The 16,916-nt window shown below is 34.2% G+C and overlaps 2 protein-coding genes across 4 annotated transcripts; one reads left to right on the top strand and one right to left on the bottom strand.

Moving 5' to 3' along the window:
* The first annotated feature begins 1,359 nt into the window (after positions 1-1,359).
* On the top strand, positions 1,360-8,883 carry LOC111709883 (sialidase). Its single transcript, XM_023483813.1, has 6 exons — positions 1,360-1,460; positions 2,878-2,961; positions 3,476-3,571; positions 4,081-4,190; positions 5,039-7,570; positions 7,700-8,883. Exons 2-6 carry the CDS (start codon positions 2,929-2,931, stop codon positions 7,752-7,754), a joined length of 2,826 nt encoding a protein of 941 aa, XP_023339581.1. The 5' UTR covers positions 1,360-1,460; positions 2,878-2,928; the 3' UTR covers positions 7,755-8,883.
* A 618-nt stretch (positions 8,884-9,501) lies between these two features.
* On the bottom strand, positions 9,502-15,953 carry LOC111709888 (reticulon-4-interacting protein 1 homolog, mitochondrial). Of its 3 annotated transcripts, none has more exons than XR_002766960.1 (6): positions 15,746-15,953; positions 15,445-15,683; positions 14,433-14,571; positions 14,303-14,325; positions 11,358-12,645; positions 9,502-11,158 (listed from the first exon to the last, which is right to left on the bottom strand). XR_002766960.1 is itself a non-coding variant. In XM_023483821.1 (5 exons), the coding sequence occupies exons 1-5, from the start codon at positions 15,797-15,799 to the stop codon at positions 11,697-11,699; spliced, it is 1,404 nt and encodes a 467-aa protein (XP_023339589.1). In that variant the 5' UTR covers positions 15,800-15,953; the 3' UTR covers positions 9,502-11,696. The 3 variants fall into 3 exon arrangements, 1 of the variants encoding a protein (XP_023339589.1); XR_002766961.1 differs by having other exon boundaries at positions 9,502-10,868; XM_023483821.1 differs by having other exon boundaries at positions 9,502-12,645.
* Positions 15,954-16,916: the final 963 nt, after the last annotated feature.

Genomic DNA, 16,916 nt, shown 5'->3' with positions numbered 1-16,916 from the left:
ATGTAAGTGAGAGAGGAAATAACTGAGGAATTAAGTAAGAAAGTGAGGAAGTGAGGAAGTAAGGAAGTATTTAAGTGAGTAAGTGAGTAAGTGAGGAAATAAGGAAGTGAGTCAGTAAGCAAGTGAGGAAGTAAGAAAGTGAGGAAACAACTAAAGTGAGGAAGTAAGGAAGGAAAGAAAGAAAGAAGGAAGGAAGGAAAGAAGGAAGGAAGGAAGGAAGGAAGGAAGGAAGGAAAGAAGGAAGGAAGGAAGGAAGGGAGGGAGGAAGGAAGGAAAAAAGGAAGAATGGAAGGCTGGGAGGAAGGAAGTAAGTAATTAAGTGAGGAAGTAAGTAGGGAAGTAAGTGAGGAAGTAAGTAAGGAAGTGAGGAAGTGAGTAATTAAGGAATTGAGGAAGTTAGTTAGTAGGTGAGTGAGGGAGTCAGTCGAAAAGTGACTAAGTAAGTAATAAGTGAGGAATAAAGGGAGTAATTGAGTAATTGAGTGAGTTTGGAAGGAAGTGAGTAATAGAGTAAGTGAATGGCTATGAAGAAAGTGATTAATGGAATAAATGAGTGAGAGTTTGTTTGAGAGAGTGTGTGTTTGTAAGAACGGTTGACACAACTAAACCATTTAGTACCATTCTCTGGCTAATGTATTTACACTGTACACCTTAATTTACAATTCTAGGGAAACAGAGCATTATATATATATATATATATATGTATATATTATATAGCTGGGAACCCAGCCCTGCCAAGGTTACTAAAAATTACTCCCGCCGTTTACCCGCGCTTGAACGATTTTACCGGGAAACTAAATATTCGCTGTTAAAGTCGATGCACTCAACTTAGAATCTCAAACAAAGCTAAGAACATTCCCATGGGTCTCCCGAATTCCCCAATCAAAATTTGAGACAAATCGGTCCAGGGGTTCCTGAGTTGTGATCAGACAGACAAACAGAGATTACAACTTTATATATATTTATATACATACCTGCTGTTTTAAATAATTTTTTACATTTTTAGCTGTCGGTTTATAAAATAATTTTTAAAAAATTCTTCTTTTTAGGAATTTAGTCTTTGCTACCCAATGATGAATTCTGTCATATAAAATAATCTAAGTTTGAAATATCTAAGATTTACATCATCAGTTAAAAATTTTGGAGGAAAGGTTCATTTCCTTTATACCGAATTGTCATCTTTCAAATTTCAGGCCCGTAGTGGGGGGGGGGGTACCGCCCCCCCCACCCCGGGCCTGCCCCTCAACCCCTCTTATTCACAAATTGGTAAAAAATCAAGACTAAAGGTGAATAAGAAAGAAGCAAAATAAAAATGTTTGTCATTTTCTGACATGAGAACTCAGTGAGGTTTCCTACAACTTCTCCGGTTACGGTTCAGGACTGATTAATCTCCCTGTCGTATTCTATACCCAGAGAAGCAGGAATAGTTGTTTCTTGTGATCCTTGATGCTGACAGTTTAGTGAGTATACCGATTTTTCTAAATTGACGTACAGGGTTACCCGAAAAGAATGAGACCTTACAAGTTCACAGACTGGACTTTATTCTCATTAACTTTTATTCTTAAAGGGACTGTAAAGGAAAAAATGAAAGGAGGTATAGGATAAAACCTGAGAATCTCAGAAGTTGAACAATACATGTAAGATATATATCTGATGTTCCTGTCTCGAGAAATTGATATAAAACTGTGTCAAAATATTACCAAAACATTGTCACGTGACAACGATACTGCACTGCCAATGGCGGAGGTTCTGGTGACTTAATACGGGCTTTATAGACTATACGCAATAATATTATCAATTATATCTGTTAAGCATGCAAAATAAAATCTAAAAAATTATATCAGGAGTAAATCTGAGATTCTCAGCCTCCTGTTGGATATCAGGTTGGTTGAGTATTTGTTGAATATGATCTGTTTTATGCTACAACTCTTATACAAAATCTGAAAATCTGATATATGTACATTTTGATATAATTTTGACACAGTTTTTTTTTTATCAATTTCTCGAGACAGTAACGTCAGATAGATGTCTTACATGTATCGTTCAACGCTTGAGATTCTCAGGGTTTTTTCTAGACCCCCTTTTATTTTTCCTTTACAGTCCCTTTAAATTGCTGGTTTCCTCTCAGCATTAAAGGGACTGTATGTGTAACCCTCAATGCAGTTGTGGCAATGCCCGATGCACAACGGTACCCTTAAAAGCTTTGTCTAATTGAATGAAGTATGACTTAGACATCAATGTTTATAATTTTGAAAACTGATTATTTTTAATTGTGCTTTCTTGCTTACGCATTTCTGTTTCAGAAAAAAAATAAAGGAATTATCAGAGTTAAGTGCTCTTAAACATAAAAAACTAAATATCTTCTACATTATTGATAATCAAGGGTACCGTTATGAATCGGGCTTGCCATCTTTTCATGTAGGATCGCTTGAAATTACGCTTACAGTCCCTATAAGCTTGTCGCTCTCCCACCTAAATCACTGAACAAACCTACTAAAAATAAATCAAAGACCGAGAACCAAATCAAAGCTTCAGATAATCAGATCTGGAGAGTTTTAACGTGGGCCTGAAGTCATAATCATAGGATTACACACAAAAATGAAACTCGAGAATGACAATCTGAAAACTGAATCCAATCATGTAAATGTTTGTAAAAAAATCTCGAAGGAACCTTGAATTTAAGTAATAACAACTGTGCACTTCTTGTGCAGTCTCATATCTTTTAAGTAACACTATATTTTTTGGCTCATCAGAATAAATATTTAAAAAATTGACCAATAAAAACAGAAAAATCGGCGCATTTTTAATTTTATTGTATTTGAGAACGAGAAGAAAATGCAGACAATGTTGAAAATAAAGAATTAAAATTGTTCCTAGAAAGAAAGAGGAGTGCCCTAGAGTTGTCTTGTGTAAAATTTAACAGGAAAAATGGCCACCATGGAATCCCCTACAGTTTTATCAGTAAGTGTTTAAACAAGTGATATTTTTAGTTTTTGTGCTATTGTTATTACCAGTCGATTGAAAACCTGTAATTTTTTGTTACCAATGATCGAAGTCTCTATATAGGGGTCTCCCCGTTATCCTTCTCCTTTTAGAAATATGGTCTCCTAGATCCCTACTATGTGATATTTTGATGCCGATCCCTTTATAAGGTTCCCCCGTTATCCTTCTCCTATTAGAAATATGGTCTCCTAGATCCCTACTATGCGATATTTTGATGCCGATCCCTTTATAAGGTTCTCCCCGTTATCCTTCTCCTATTAGAAATATGGTCTCCTAGATCCCTACTATGCGATATTTTCATGCCGGTCGCTTTAAAACCTGTGATATTTTGTGGAAAAACTTTTTAAGTTCTCAAAATCCTACTTCTCCTCTTTATCCCGGCCATAGATGTCATATTTTGAAGACAGTCCCTTTAAAATCTGTGATATTTTCTGTACAGTCCCTTTAATACTATTAACAGCCACTTGTTTAGGTTCTCCCTATCCTTCTGCTCCTGGTAGGACTATGGTCCCCTATATCCCTCCTAGATGAGAACAAGACTAACCTTAGGATTCAAGATCCGCAAGAGGTGACATTTTCATCATAAAAAGAGGGAGAGTTCAGAGCCCGCGATTCAAAATCTTCAGCTCGTGTCTTAATTCCTTAGACCCAGGTTTACGGCTTAATCTTAGACTCCTAACTTATGAATCAGTTGACGACAGTCAAATTCAATATTAAACCGGTTTAATTAGTTGAAACTTGAATCTTAAATTAGTCTCGATTACAGCTTAGACCTGAGTCTTATTTAATTTAATCGGGATTTTAAAAAAATAGCGTTTACACAGTGATCCAAAGTTTGCAAGCGCTCACGCGGCAAAAATAGAAAAAAAAAATTCCAATTACTTTCATAGCGTCTGGATCATATGTTGATGGAAAATCTTCAATTTTGCTGAAATTTCTAAATTCTAATTTTTTTATGTACTTTTTTTTTGAAGTAAAATACTTTTTTGTACTTTTATCAATACTTTTTATAATGCTAAATCTATTAAGTTATTATTAAGTGTAAAGAAGAGAAAAAATAAAAAATAACTTTTTCAGATCCTCTTACAACTAAAGCATGTTGAAGAAATACCTAAACTTCTTCCAAAATCATCTTTTCCCAAAATCCAAGATGGCGTCGTTGTAAAACAAACAGAAAATTGTTTCAGGTAAAACTGAGCGACAATCTGGCGGCCATTTTGAATTTAAGAGATAATTTGCGGCATTGATTTTTCAACCTAATTTTACTTGCTTGATTCTTAATCTTAAAACAATTATAAAAAAGATCCAATTTTGGTGTCATTTGTTCAATTCAAATCTCAACCAAATTAATTTTTCAAAGGAAAAAACAGCAGACCACAATGGGGAAAAAATATTTATTAAATTAGGTTGCCAAATAAATAGGTGGATTCTCATTTGAACTACTGCCGTTTGAACTATGGTACGTTTGAACATATATTGTTCGTTTGAACTATTGTTCATTTGAACTACTGACATGACGTCATATCCTGTAGTTTCAATCAACACATTTCTTGCTCATTTGAACTATTTTTCTATCCCAATTCAGTTTAAATTTTTTTTTATAATTCCCATAAAGATAGTTCATGACAATTAATTAGATAACCGCATTACACAGAAATGTTTCAAATAAACATAACAATAGTTTAAATTAACAAAAAAAATAGTTCAAATGAAATCTGAACAAAGGAGTTGAGTCTTTGCCACAAACTCTGATTTTCTAATCCCTATATCATCTCACCATCAGGTTGCAAAGATAAATCCCTTTCATCATATTTCCAAGAAGTTTGAAACAAAAACCTGTGGCAAAACTATTCCAATTAAAGATAACAAAGATCTTCAAGGTTGTCTCTCAATTGTAATGTTTAATGGAACACCCAGTATCAAAGTCGGCATAAATTGTCCAGCCGTTTTTATGATATATTCTGTTGTTGTTATAATACAGATTTTTATATAAATTTTATTCCATATTTTTAAATAAAAGCATACCTTTTTTAAGCCTAAAGAAGAAATTTTGCACAGAAGTCAAGGAATCAAATCAGGAGGATGATCCCAAAAATTGGACAGATGATCCCAAGAATATGACAGATGATCCCAAGAATATGACAGAAGATCCCAAGAATATGACAGAAGATCCCAAAAATTGGACAGATGATCCCAAGAATACGATAGTTGATCCCAAGATTAGGATAGAGGAGGACCAAGATGCCTTTATCCTTCCCCCAGACACAAAAGATCAAATTACAAACATTTTTATAGAAAACCAAACTCCAATTACTTTAGTAGAAAATCAAGATCCAAGTATTCTCGGTCTTAAAGATCAATCTTCAACTGCCTTGGAAGAAGATCAAGCAAATGATCAAGCTCTAATCGATGATCAAATTTTCAACATTCTTGTAAAAGATCAAACTCAAAATACTTTAACAGAAGATCAATCTCAAAACAATATGATAAAAGATCGATCTCAAGATCAAGTTACCAATAGCCGAACAGAACATAAAAACCCTGATATTCTTGAAGAAGATCAAGCTCCATATACTCTTACAGAAGAATTTTATGATGCTCTTACAGAAGATGATACTCCTGATACTCTTGTAAAAGATGAATCTCCTGATACTCTTACAGAAGATGAAACTCCTGATACTCATGTAAAAGATGAATCTCCTGATTCTCTCACCAAAGATAATACTCCAGATATTCCAGTAAAAGATGATACTCCAGATATTCTTTCAGGAGATGATACCCCAGATAGTCTTGCAAAAGATGAATCTTCTGATACTCTAACAGAAAATGAAACTCTGGATACTCTTGCAATGGATAAATCTCCTGATACTATTACAGAAGATAATTCCCTGTATACTCAGGTAATAAATCCTGAAGATGAAGCTACTAATATTCATGCAAAAGATGAATCTCCTGAAACTCTTAATGAAGATAATGATCAGAATACTCCAGAAAAAGAAGAATTTTTTGATGCTCTTACAGATGATGATACACTGGATACTCTTGTAAAAGATGAATCTCATGATACTCTTACAGAAGATGAAACTCCTGATACTCTTACCAAAGATAATACTCCAGATATTCCAGTAAAAGATGATACTCAGGATATTCTTACAGGAGATGATACTCCGGAAAGTCTTGTAAAAGATGAATCTTTTGATACTCTAACAGTAAATGAAACTCCAGATACTCTTGCAACAGATGAATCTCCTGATACTCTTACGAAAGATGATACTCTGTATACTAAGGTAATATCTCCTGAAGATGAAGATACTGATACTCATGCAAAAGATGAATCTCCTGAAACTCTTAATGAAGATAATGATCAGAATACTCCAGAAAAAGAATTTTTTTTTGATGCTCTTACAGATGATGATACTCCGGATACTCTTGTAAAAGATGAATCTCCTGATACTCTTACAGAAGATGAAAATCCTGATACTCATGTAAAAGATGAATCTCCTGATACTCTTACCAAAGATAATGCTTCAGATATTCCAGTAAAAGATGATACTCCGGATATTCTTACAGGAGATGATACTCCGGAAAGTCTTGTAAAAGATGAATCTTCTGATACTCTAACAGAAAATGAAACTCCGGATGCTCTTGCAACGGATGAATCTCCTGATACTCTTACGAAAGATGATACTCTCTATACTAAGGTAATAAATCCTGAAGATGAAGATACTGATACTCATGTAAAAGATGAATCTCCTGAAACTCTTAATGATGATAATTCTCAGAATACTCCAGAAAAAGATGATACTTCTGATACTATTGCAAAAGATGAATCTCCTGATACTCCTACAAAAGATGGTGCTCCAAACACTCTTGCGAAAGATAAATCTCCTAATACTCCAGCTGAAGATGAATCCCCCAAAACCCCAGCTATGGATAAATCTCCCGAAACTCCAGAAAAAGATGAGTCTCCTGAAACTTTCACAAAAGATGAATCATTTAAAACTCCCAACAATGATCAACATCTTGATACTCTTATAGAAGATCAATCTCATGATCAAGCTCATGAGTCTCCACCCGAAGATCAAGCTCATAACACTCCTACAGAAGATCAAACTCATGAATCTCCTATTGAAGATCAAAATCATGTTACTCCTATTGTAGATCAAACTTATAACTTTCCATTACAAGATCAAACTCATGCTACTCCTATAAAAGCGCATGACGCTCCTTCAGAAAATCAAACTCAAGATACTCCTATTGAAGATCAAACTGGTGATGCTATTTCAGAATATCAAGCTGGTGATGCTCTTATAGAAGATCAAACTCATGATACACTTACAGCAGATCAAACTTATGATGCTCCTACAGAAGATCAAACGCTTGAGTCCCCTTCAGAAAATCAAGCTAATGCAACTCTAAAAGAACTAAAAGCTCCCAATACTCTTAAAGAAGATCATGATCCCAAAATTCTTTCAGAAGATCAAGCTCACAAAACTATTATGGAAAATCAAGATCAAACTCCCAATACTTTCACAGAGGTTCAACCAATCAATACTTTTACAGCAAGGTAGAAATAAAAGTTTTTATTAAATCCAACTTACATCTTTTTTGTTTACTATTGTAGCATCGCAAGGGCAAAATGTTATTTAATTTAGAAATAGAAAACTTTAGCCATTTTTTATTGTGTTTTTTTTAGGATTGAGTGCATAGAGTTAGAAATACTAATCTGTACCATTATTCCTACAAAATAGGAACAAACTCAAAACATGGAACACTATTGGAACATTATTGGAACAACTGGCACTTAGGATGAAAATGGGATTTTAAAGTGTCCGTAAAAATTAAATGCAGTGTAGGATAAAAAATGAAGTTATTTATAACTCGGTGCTAAATAAATTTCTATTCGATCAATCTGTAAAAATATCAATAAAACCCGTTTTCCATGAACTCCGGATATTTAGTACGAAAAAATGTAGGACTAAACTTAAACTTCAAACTGCTTTTTCAACAATTTTACACACAAGCTCTGGATTTTTCAGAAACTGTTTAAAAGTTTCTTTAATACATTTAACAATTTGCGCGGCAATTTTTTGTAACAGAAACATCAGATAGGAATAAATACAGATTTGATCGATTCCAACTTTAATCACATTCTAGTTTTCACGAAAAATCCCCCTGACCTTGACTACAGTGATAACCAGAAAACTCTGGAATATGAAGACGACTTTTAGACATACGTTATTAATACACTTTAGTATTGTTACGGTGATAACCAAAAAACTCTGGAATAGGCAGACTATATTTTGACTCAAGTTATGACTTTAAGCAGTCCAATAAACATGAGAGTGAGAAACAGTAATTGTAATTATTAATAATCCTATTTAACTTAGCAAGTGATTAGTAAAACTATTTGCTTCGTAACAACATCTAATACATACACAAATATATTGCTATAATGTCGTCTTCCTATTCCCAGTTTTCTGGTTCTTACTGCATATTTTCAAGGTTTTATAACAGGGACCAATAAAACTGTAGATTCAAAAAGAAGAAATTTAGACAGTCTAATGGTTTTTGATGCTATTACAAAGTAATTAGTCTTTACCAATATAGCTTGGGTTGTGTACACTGCACACAATTAATATACACTGGGCTTTATTAATCATAATTTGAGTTTAACAGTCGTGTTTCTTTTCCACAGTTTAATGGTTAGAACTGTATCTACCAGTTAGATCATTTACCAAAAATTCTCAACTTTACTCCGCGAAAGCTGAAGAATTTATAAGTCAAGTTTTTACTCGCCAAAATATATCAAATGTTTTGGAAGCGTTGTAACCTCGTTGATGAAAACAAATTATTTTTTAATTGTTAACATTAAAAAAATAAATCTAATTTCTTTTATTAGTTTCATCAGTCCGAATGTCTTTTTATCAGCAATTAACAAATTTAAAGGAAATTAAGTTTTATTAATATTTACACCTACCCGTGTATAGCAAGGTCCCACAATATATCACTACAATGAAAATTAAGTTTTATTAATATTCAAAACTTCCCATACAGTGGTAATCAGAAAACAGTGGAATAAGTGTAGTCTCTGTTTTTCATCTTTAAATGGACTGTAAGCGTAATTTCAAGTGACCCTCCATGCAAAGAAGGCAATGCCCGATTTTCAACGGTACCCTTAAAAGCTTTGTCTTGATCAAGTTTTGAAATGTTTTTAAAAAATTGATTTGCGCATTTCTAGCTTTTAAGAAAGACTGTATATTTTATCAGTATTAATCACTTTTCAAGTCAGAAAAAACGACATTAGCTTTCACACAGTTGGGAACAGTGAAGGTTTTATTAGTACCGTTGTAAATCGGGAATTGCTAACTTTTTAAGTAGGGTCACTCGAAATTACGCATGTAGTCCCATTAATTTATTTTTAAAATCATTTTCTGGTTACAATTTTAATATCCCATGATCCAAAATCTCTATAATTTAATAAAAATCATTAATAAATTTTAAGTTTTAAATTATAATTTATTTTAACTAGTTAATTTTTACATGTACATGTTTTTAAGCTCCACTTGTACAACGATTTCGTACAATATTGTAAAAATAACCGGATTTGTACAATACACATTTATTTATACATGGTGTACAATGTACATGTACAATGAGATATTGAGTCAACGTATTATTGTAAATTTATAACAATGTTTAATAAACCATTTTCTCAATCAATTCTAGGATAAGTCAGAAAAGAAAGTTTTTTTTAGATGAAAGGGGTGCTGTTTAGGCAAAATTCACTCAATACTGTTGTTTAGCAACATTTTGCCCCCCCCCCCCCTTATCGTCGGTGCAAGAACTATAAAACGTTCACAAAATTTAACTTTTTAATATTTACAGATAACAAGGATAGGACTTCATATGTATTCGCCATAGATTTCATAAATTGATAGATCCTACCTTTAACCATTAAATTTAATTATATCTGATCAATAATGAAGATATCTTCGTTTTTTATACTTTTAAGTGTTTAATCATAACAACCTAGGAGAAATCCGCGAGCCGGTTCATAGAGAAACCAAAATTAAAAATAATAAATTTTCAGAATGAAAATGATTGATATCTCGTAAATTCTTGACCAAACAAACATCTATTTACTTAAAATTGCGTTTACAATCCCTTCCGCCAATAAGAGTTTATATAAGGCAGAAAGCTCAGAGGTTACGTAAACATTTTTTATCTCGTTTTTTTGTTGAACTGTACTGCAGGTTCTTTGAAGAATATATACAAAACTGGGGCACTTAGAACAGCACTGGATTTGTTTACATTCCGCCCGGAAACTACAGTACACTTTTCATGTAAACAAAGATATTGCGGGTTCATGATATATTCAATGGTTTGTCCTATCTATCAATCTGTAATTAGCAAAAATACACGTGTCATTATCATACAGTGGTCGGCGGTTATATCAATACAACGAAGACGACTTTTTTATTTTACCTTTGATTTATATAAAATTTTCTTAAATTATAAGTGCACAAGTAGACACAGAAAGCTTTTTTTATAAGCTAAAATTTATTTCCATGTTATGAATTAATTCGGTTTGAAAGCTTAGTAGAAATATAAATTTTATTCGAAAGTAGTCTTTATTGTATTGATAAATACGACGATCACTGTATTAAAACGAGTGTTCGCGACCATTTTCCCCTTATATACGCTATTAAAAGTAAAGTTAGTAGTGATCGAAAACGAATTCAATTAAATATCAGCCTATACCCCCTTTCATTTTTCGCTAACACTCCCTTAACTAACAATTACAATTAATGTTAAACCATCTCTGTCTTGTTAGACGAGTAATACTATGAATCTAAGAGTGACTTACAAAAAGAGGTTAGCGGTGTTTCAGAAATAAGAGAATCAGAAGTTGAAGGGGTATACATTTTTAAGAAGCAAGAAAAAATAGAAGTTTTCAAAAAATATCTTAATGCGAGGTCAGCCAAAATTAAACGTTTTTAAAACAGAAGAACCAAGATATCTTCCTGGTTGTTTCTCAGATACAGTTGTGAACTGGACTGGCATTTAATCTTGTGTATTGCATTTTTCATTTTAACTCAGGTTTAACAGGCATTCGTTACATATGTTACATATGTTATGTTACAATAAAAATCTAAAGTTTTGGAAACTTATCAAAAAGAATCGAGAAATTTTACAAATAAATAGAAATCGACACTTAAATTGCACTGTTTAAGCATATTAATGCCTCTGTATTTGTAATTAAAAAAATAATTTTCCCAGTAGAAGTAATAGAAATGCCAAAAAAATGTTCGTTTTTAAAATCATAAATGAAGTCTTTTTGAAAATGTAACCTTTTCTTATCGACATAAATAGCTATTTTATTTGTCGACTAACCGTTGACTTGATTTCTGATCAATATAAATAGCTATTTACGTTTACAACATTTGATAATTTGTTGACGACATAAATAGCAACTATTCGTTGATATCAGACGACATTATAAACTATTTTAAAATGTCAAACTGAGGTATCTTAATACAATATTATCTACCGACAAATTAAACCTTTTAACTAAGTTCAAGTTGCTTCTTTAACAAATAATTAACTAATTCCTGTCGATATTGTCAACCTTTTCTCTTGATGACATGATCCTATCGTCGCGTCGACAAGATATTTGAGTAAATTTTTGACTAAATTTTGTCAAAGACCAGAACAGATTTGCCCACTGTGACCTCGTTCGCCAGTCGTGTCAAACCTTGCTTGACATCTGCCGGCGAGAGGACCGAATCTAGAACGGGTTGGATTTTCCCGCTCTCTACAGCTGCCGTGATATATTTCAAGGGTTGAGCAAGTTGTCCGGAGCGAGGTAAGGACGGAGGAAGGACGAACGTTCTCCAGAGCGGGAGAAAAATGCGCCGAAAAATCCCCCAATTATCGGAGGACAGGTTGGGAGGCAGGGTTGAACATATTCGTCCTCGCTCCGCTAGAAGAGGTAGACAGGAGGTTACAGAGATTAAATCTCCGGCTACAATGATTAGATTAAACGGTCCTGATTCTTCAAGATCATGAAGGGTTTCTTCTCCTGTCTCACGCGCCGCAACAACATACTGCGCGCCAAGCGCGTGCGCGAGAGGAACAGTTCGACTGGTACACAGCACAGTAACCATGCAACCCCAGAGACAGGCCAGCTGAGTCGCCAGGCAACCTGTATCTGAGACTCCATCAAGGACTAGAACTTTTAAACCTTCAGATTTATCCGGCTTTAATCCGCCTTTCCACACCATGGCGGACCAAACCATGAGGGCGGAGTAGGGAACGGTGGCGGCTCCGTCCCAGTCCAGGTTGTTGGGCATCTTCTCCACAAACCTCCCCGGGAGCACCACCATCTCCGACATGGTCCCGGGAAGATTGTATGGAACAGCTCCCCACACCCGATCTCCAGGTTGGAGGTGTGGCACCTTCTCCCCCGTCTCCACCACTACGCCGCAAAAGTCCCGGCCTAGGGTGAATCCGCCGTGCATTTTCCGCCTCTCCGCCCTGCCCCAGCCGGTTAATGAGAGGTAGTCGGTTCGGTCAAGGCTGGCGGACATTACTCGGATAAGGAGTTCGTCGCTTGATTGAATTCGGGGAATCTCAATCCTGAAAAACAAACATAATATAGACACCATTTTGAGGGGCCCTCGCTACTTGTAATTGTCCGATTCATGATGGTACCCTTTAAACTTCAATCTATACAACATTGTAAAATTCTGTTAATTTCCTTGTTTTTAAAAATAAATCAGTATGTCACAAAAAAAATCGACAATTTTCAGCCTAGAGGGCCGCTTTTAATTACGCTACACGTCGTTTAAAATGTCATTCTTGAATAATCAATAGATTCGAATGGTTTGAACATGAATTTATTTGCTTAAAATAAATTAGGTTCAAAAAAGTTTGCACAGACAGATTTTTTTTAACGTAGCTGAGTTTTTACATTTGAGGTAAAAATATTTTTAAATGGAAATTAAAAGATTTTATCCAAGAAAGTATCAAAAGAAGTAAACATGTCGAAATCTCTTTCCGGAAACTTGGAACCTCTGAAAAGTGACCTCCGTCGAGTCTGATTTTTTATCTCTGGCCTCGTTGGACATAAATAGCCCAATTTTTTAATATATACTCCCATTGACCCCTAGAATACACTAAAAACAAAGAAACAAATTCCTTAAGTTTTTTATGTAAAACATGGTGTCAAAAATTGCGTTTTTTGAATTTTTTTTTTAAATGCCAAAAGTGATAAGTTCTGATAAAAAATATAGGAGTAAAAGAAAACAGAAAATATTATTTAAATAATTATCTGACATATCGATAAATTTTTTTTTTTTAAGGGCTACGCGGTGTTTACTTTTTTTTGAGACAAATCACACTATTTTTCAATAGACGGTTGCCGGTTCTAATTAAAAAATTAATGTTATATAAAGAGCAGGATTTGAAGTTTTTTTTTCATCAAAGTGTTAGATATAATAATTTAAATAATATTTTCTCTTTACTTTTACTTCCGACATTGTTCATCAGAACTTGTCACTTTTTGCATTTAAACAAAAATCCAAAAAAACGCAATGTTTGACACCCTATTTTGACTTTAAAAAATTGAGGATTTTTTTGTGTATTCTGCGGGTCATTGGAAGTATATAAAAAAAGTTTAGCTATTTATGTCCAACCAGGCCGAATTCAAAAAATCGAAGCCTACGTAGGTCACTTTTCAGAGGTTTCAAGACTCCGAAAAAGATATAGACAAACTGACTTCATATCCTGCACCTAGGCATTAATATAACAATAATTTTTAAATTAGAACCGGCCACCATCTAAATTAGGGAAAAATAAGTGTGATTTGTAAAAAAAAAGTTAACACCCCGCAGACACCCCCCCCCCAAAAAAAAATATTTAAAAAAAATATTATTTTTTTTTTTCATCAATGTGTTTGATAATAATTTAAGTAATATGTTCTCTTTTCTTTGGCTCCTATATTTGTGATCAGAAAAAATTGGACTATTGGACATAAAAAATCAGATCCGACGGAGGTCACTTTTCAGAGGTTTCAAGTTTTCGGAAAGAAATTTCGACAATCGGACTTCATATCCAGCTCCTAGGCAATTATATGAGTCTACATTCAAAAATAGAACCGGCTGCTATTAATAGTAACAGAGATATTATAAAATGTCTTACTTGTTACAGGTTCTTTTAATTTTTCCCCCCAAATCCCCAAATCATCAAAAAATCATTCTCCCCAGGGGGGTAATTCCGAGGAGGGGGAGTTTACCTGCACTGTGCTATCCCTGGAACCCCTGAATAGCTCCCGCACACAGTAGAGATTAATGATCATATATGTAGGTTTAAGTCTAGGACAGGGGGGGGGGGGGGGTTTACCGCCACTGTGTGTTCCCTGGAACCCCTGAATAGCTCCCGCACACAGTAGAGATCATATATGTAGGTTTAAGTCTAGGAACGGAACTGGAGAAGGATCGACCCGTCATGAAGCCGATGATAAGGGAGATTGACACCAGGGCTATTTTGTCGCGGGGCAAACTCCTGGAAATAAATAAATTTCAACTTGTACTGAAAACATACTCAGTTTGTAGTAAACACCTACTCCATAACAAGTTCTAGAACGTATCTATCCAGGTTCAAATCGTCCGCTATCAAACTCAACCAGGACTGAATTCCAGGCTCTAAATGCCACAAAGGGACACAAGCTTAGCTTTCTATAAGCTATCTAATTGATCATAAATGATGGGGACGATCCGGTGCTCTAAATACCACACAGGGACGCTAGCCAAGCTTTACAACAAGCTATATATCGATCCCAAATTATGGAGACGATCCTAGCCGCAACGCTCGCGGCCCATAAATTGTCTTAACAAACCCTTACACTAAGATAATGAAAAATAAATAATAATAATAATTTTGCTGAAAATTAGTGGTCATGTACATAATTGATAGGAAGGGGGGCCAAAGAACGTTTACTAGTACCCATAATTTCTTTCCCCAAGAGGTTGCAGGTATGTTTTTTTTAAGGATGTAATTCTCTATATTGGGAATAACAACTGATGTACAAGAGAAAATTAATGAATTTAAGGTAAATTATCATGAAAAGTGGAAAAAGGGGGGGGGGAGGATTTTAGAAAATATATAAAATCATCCGACCTAGAGGAAACTGACCTAAAGCTTTCTGACCCAAGGGGTTTCCCGCTTTACATTTCATTATGTTAAAGGTTATTTAGGAAACAGTTTAAATTCGTAAAAAGCGCGGGAATAAAAGCTAAACGAAAAATAGGTCTGATATCCTTTAATCCAGTTTACTCTAGGCCAGTTTCCATAGAATCATCAATCACTTTCTCTTGGTGTGTCAATTACTTTAGATCTATTAATTGTGAACAGTCTCATTCAGGATAAAAATGTTACCTAAAGAAAGGGGTAGCCCAGGCAAGCTTTACCATCATTTCATCAGCAGTATTGTTTAAAGATTCAAGAAGCATTTGAACAGCTCTTAACTCAAGGAAGCTTTTCTGAACCTTCTCCATTAGCTCCTCAATAGCAGCTACCATGATTCTATACTGCTCCCCGGCACTGCTGCATCGAACCTGAAGAGCTGCTGCAGAAAGCCGCTCTCCGGCCACGTCGATAAGATGCTCCATTTTCCACTGACAACAAAATTCAAGTAAAACTTTAAAAATAACAACATAAAATGTGATTGATTCCTAACCTGCCAATCCTCCCACGCCTGGCCGAGTCTAAATAACAATTCTTCAATCTTCATTTATCCATTTTCATTGACGTTCCAAGCTCATTTTATTTCATAAAACAGATAAGACTGAGCAAATACTGAAAAAAGCTACATAACAGTCGCGGCCATATTTTGGAAATTTGTTAATCCAAGACTGGAACGCGGCACAGCTAGCAAATCATATGTTTACGACTGACAATTGTCGACCACTGAAATTTTTTGAAGAGACGTACAAATGTCGGCGACCGAGACTCGGCATTTTGAAAACAAAGTTTTATAATTTTTTTTATCATCAAACATAAAATTCATGAAGTTACTAAAATTATTTTTTTTCCTAATATTTTTAATGTGTCGTAAACTTGTAAAAAGTTTTACCCGAACGTTAAATTTATAATTTAAAGCGTAAACTTGTAAAAAGTTTTACCCGAACGTTAAATTTATAATTTAAAGTAATCTTACTCATTCTTAAAAGTCGTCTTCTTTATTCTTAACTTTCCTTAATACTATTATGGTTCCGGGAAAGTTTAGCGGCAATTTATTGCCAATGCGCTCCCATAGTTTCTCTACATTATGTGTGTGTGTGTGTCTGCCTGTTTCTATTGCTTGTTATATTTAATGCAGTTATGCAAGGTCACTGAAACTGCAGCAACGATTACACGTCTTATATTCATGAGATACTCTAAAACTTAAAAGTCAGATTAGTCGATCCGACATAAATCAAATCATGCATTTTTTAAAGCTGCCATAATCTTTATTTGCCTGTGTATAAAAGCATCTTTATTCATGAATGTTTGTAAACAGGCCGAATTGTGAAAAAAAAATCTTTGCATCAAATAAAAAAAGATTTTAGAATTTTTTCCATTTCTCATAATATAGTGAAATTGTTATGTTGTACTTTTGTATGAAGGGGTAAGTAAGAAAAATTCATTTTACATATTCTATTGTTAATTCTCAATACAATTCAATTCAATATTAGCATTTTGCCATATATTAATTTTTGTAGACAAATTTCTGGAAATAACTTTATTTAAAGTCGAAAATCTTGTTTTATCTAGAAGGGGGGTAATTCCGAGGAGGGGNTGGTGATTTGAGTTTGTGGCAACGGCTCAATTCCTTTGACGAATAATGGAACTTTTAAAAAAATCCACTG

The sequence above is a fragment of the Eurytemora carolleeae genome, unplaced genomic scaffold (assembly GCF_000591075.1).
Source record: "Eurytemora carolleeae unplaced genomic scaffold, Eaff_2.0 scaffold334, whole genome shotgun sequence".
NCBI lineage: Eukaryota > Metazoa > Arthropoda > Copepoda > Calanoida > Temoridae > Eurytemora > Eurytemora carolleeae.
The sequence above is the reverse complement of the archived record's forward strand: the minus strand, read 5'-3'. Positions and strand labels throughout refer to the sequence as shown.

Excerpts from the sequence above, each read along its gene's own strand:
- LOC111709888 (XM_023483821.1), bottom strand. The coding sequence starts at position 15,799 with ATGAAGATTGAAGAATTGTTATTTAGACTCGGCCAGGCGTGGGAGGAT. Across the intron at positions 15,684-15,745 it reads AGGCGTGGGAGGATTGGCAG|TGGAAAATGGAGCATCTTAT; the intron begins GTTAGGAATCAA and ends TTTTGTTGTCAG. Across the intron at positions 12,646-14,302 it reads CCAGGGATAGCACAGTGCAG|GATTGAGATTCCCCGAATTC; the intron begins GTAAACTCCCCC and ends TTTGTTTTTCAG.
- LOC111709883 (XM_023483813.1), top strand. The coding sequence starts at position 2,929 with ATGGCCACCATGGAATCCCCTACAGTTTTATCA. Across the intron at positions 2,962-3,475 it reads AATCCCCTACAGTTTTATCA|GTTCTCCCTATCCTTCTGCT; the intron begins GTAAGTGTTTAA and ends CCACTTGTTTAG. Across the intron at positions 7,571-7,699 it reads ATCAATACTTTTACAGCAAG|GATTGAGTGCATAGAGTTAG; the intron begins GTAGAAATAAAA and ends TGTTTTTTTTAG.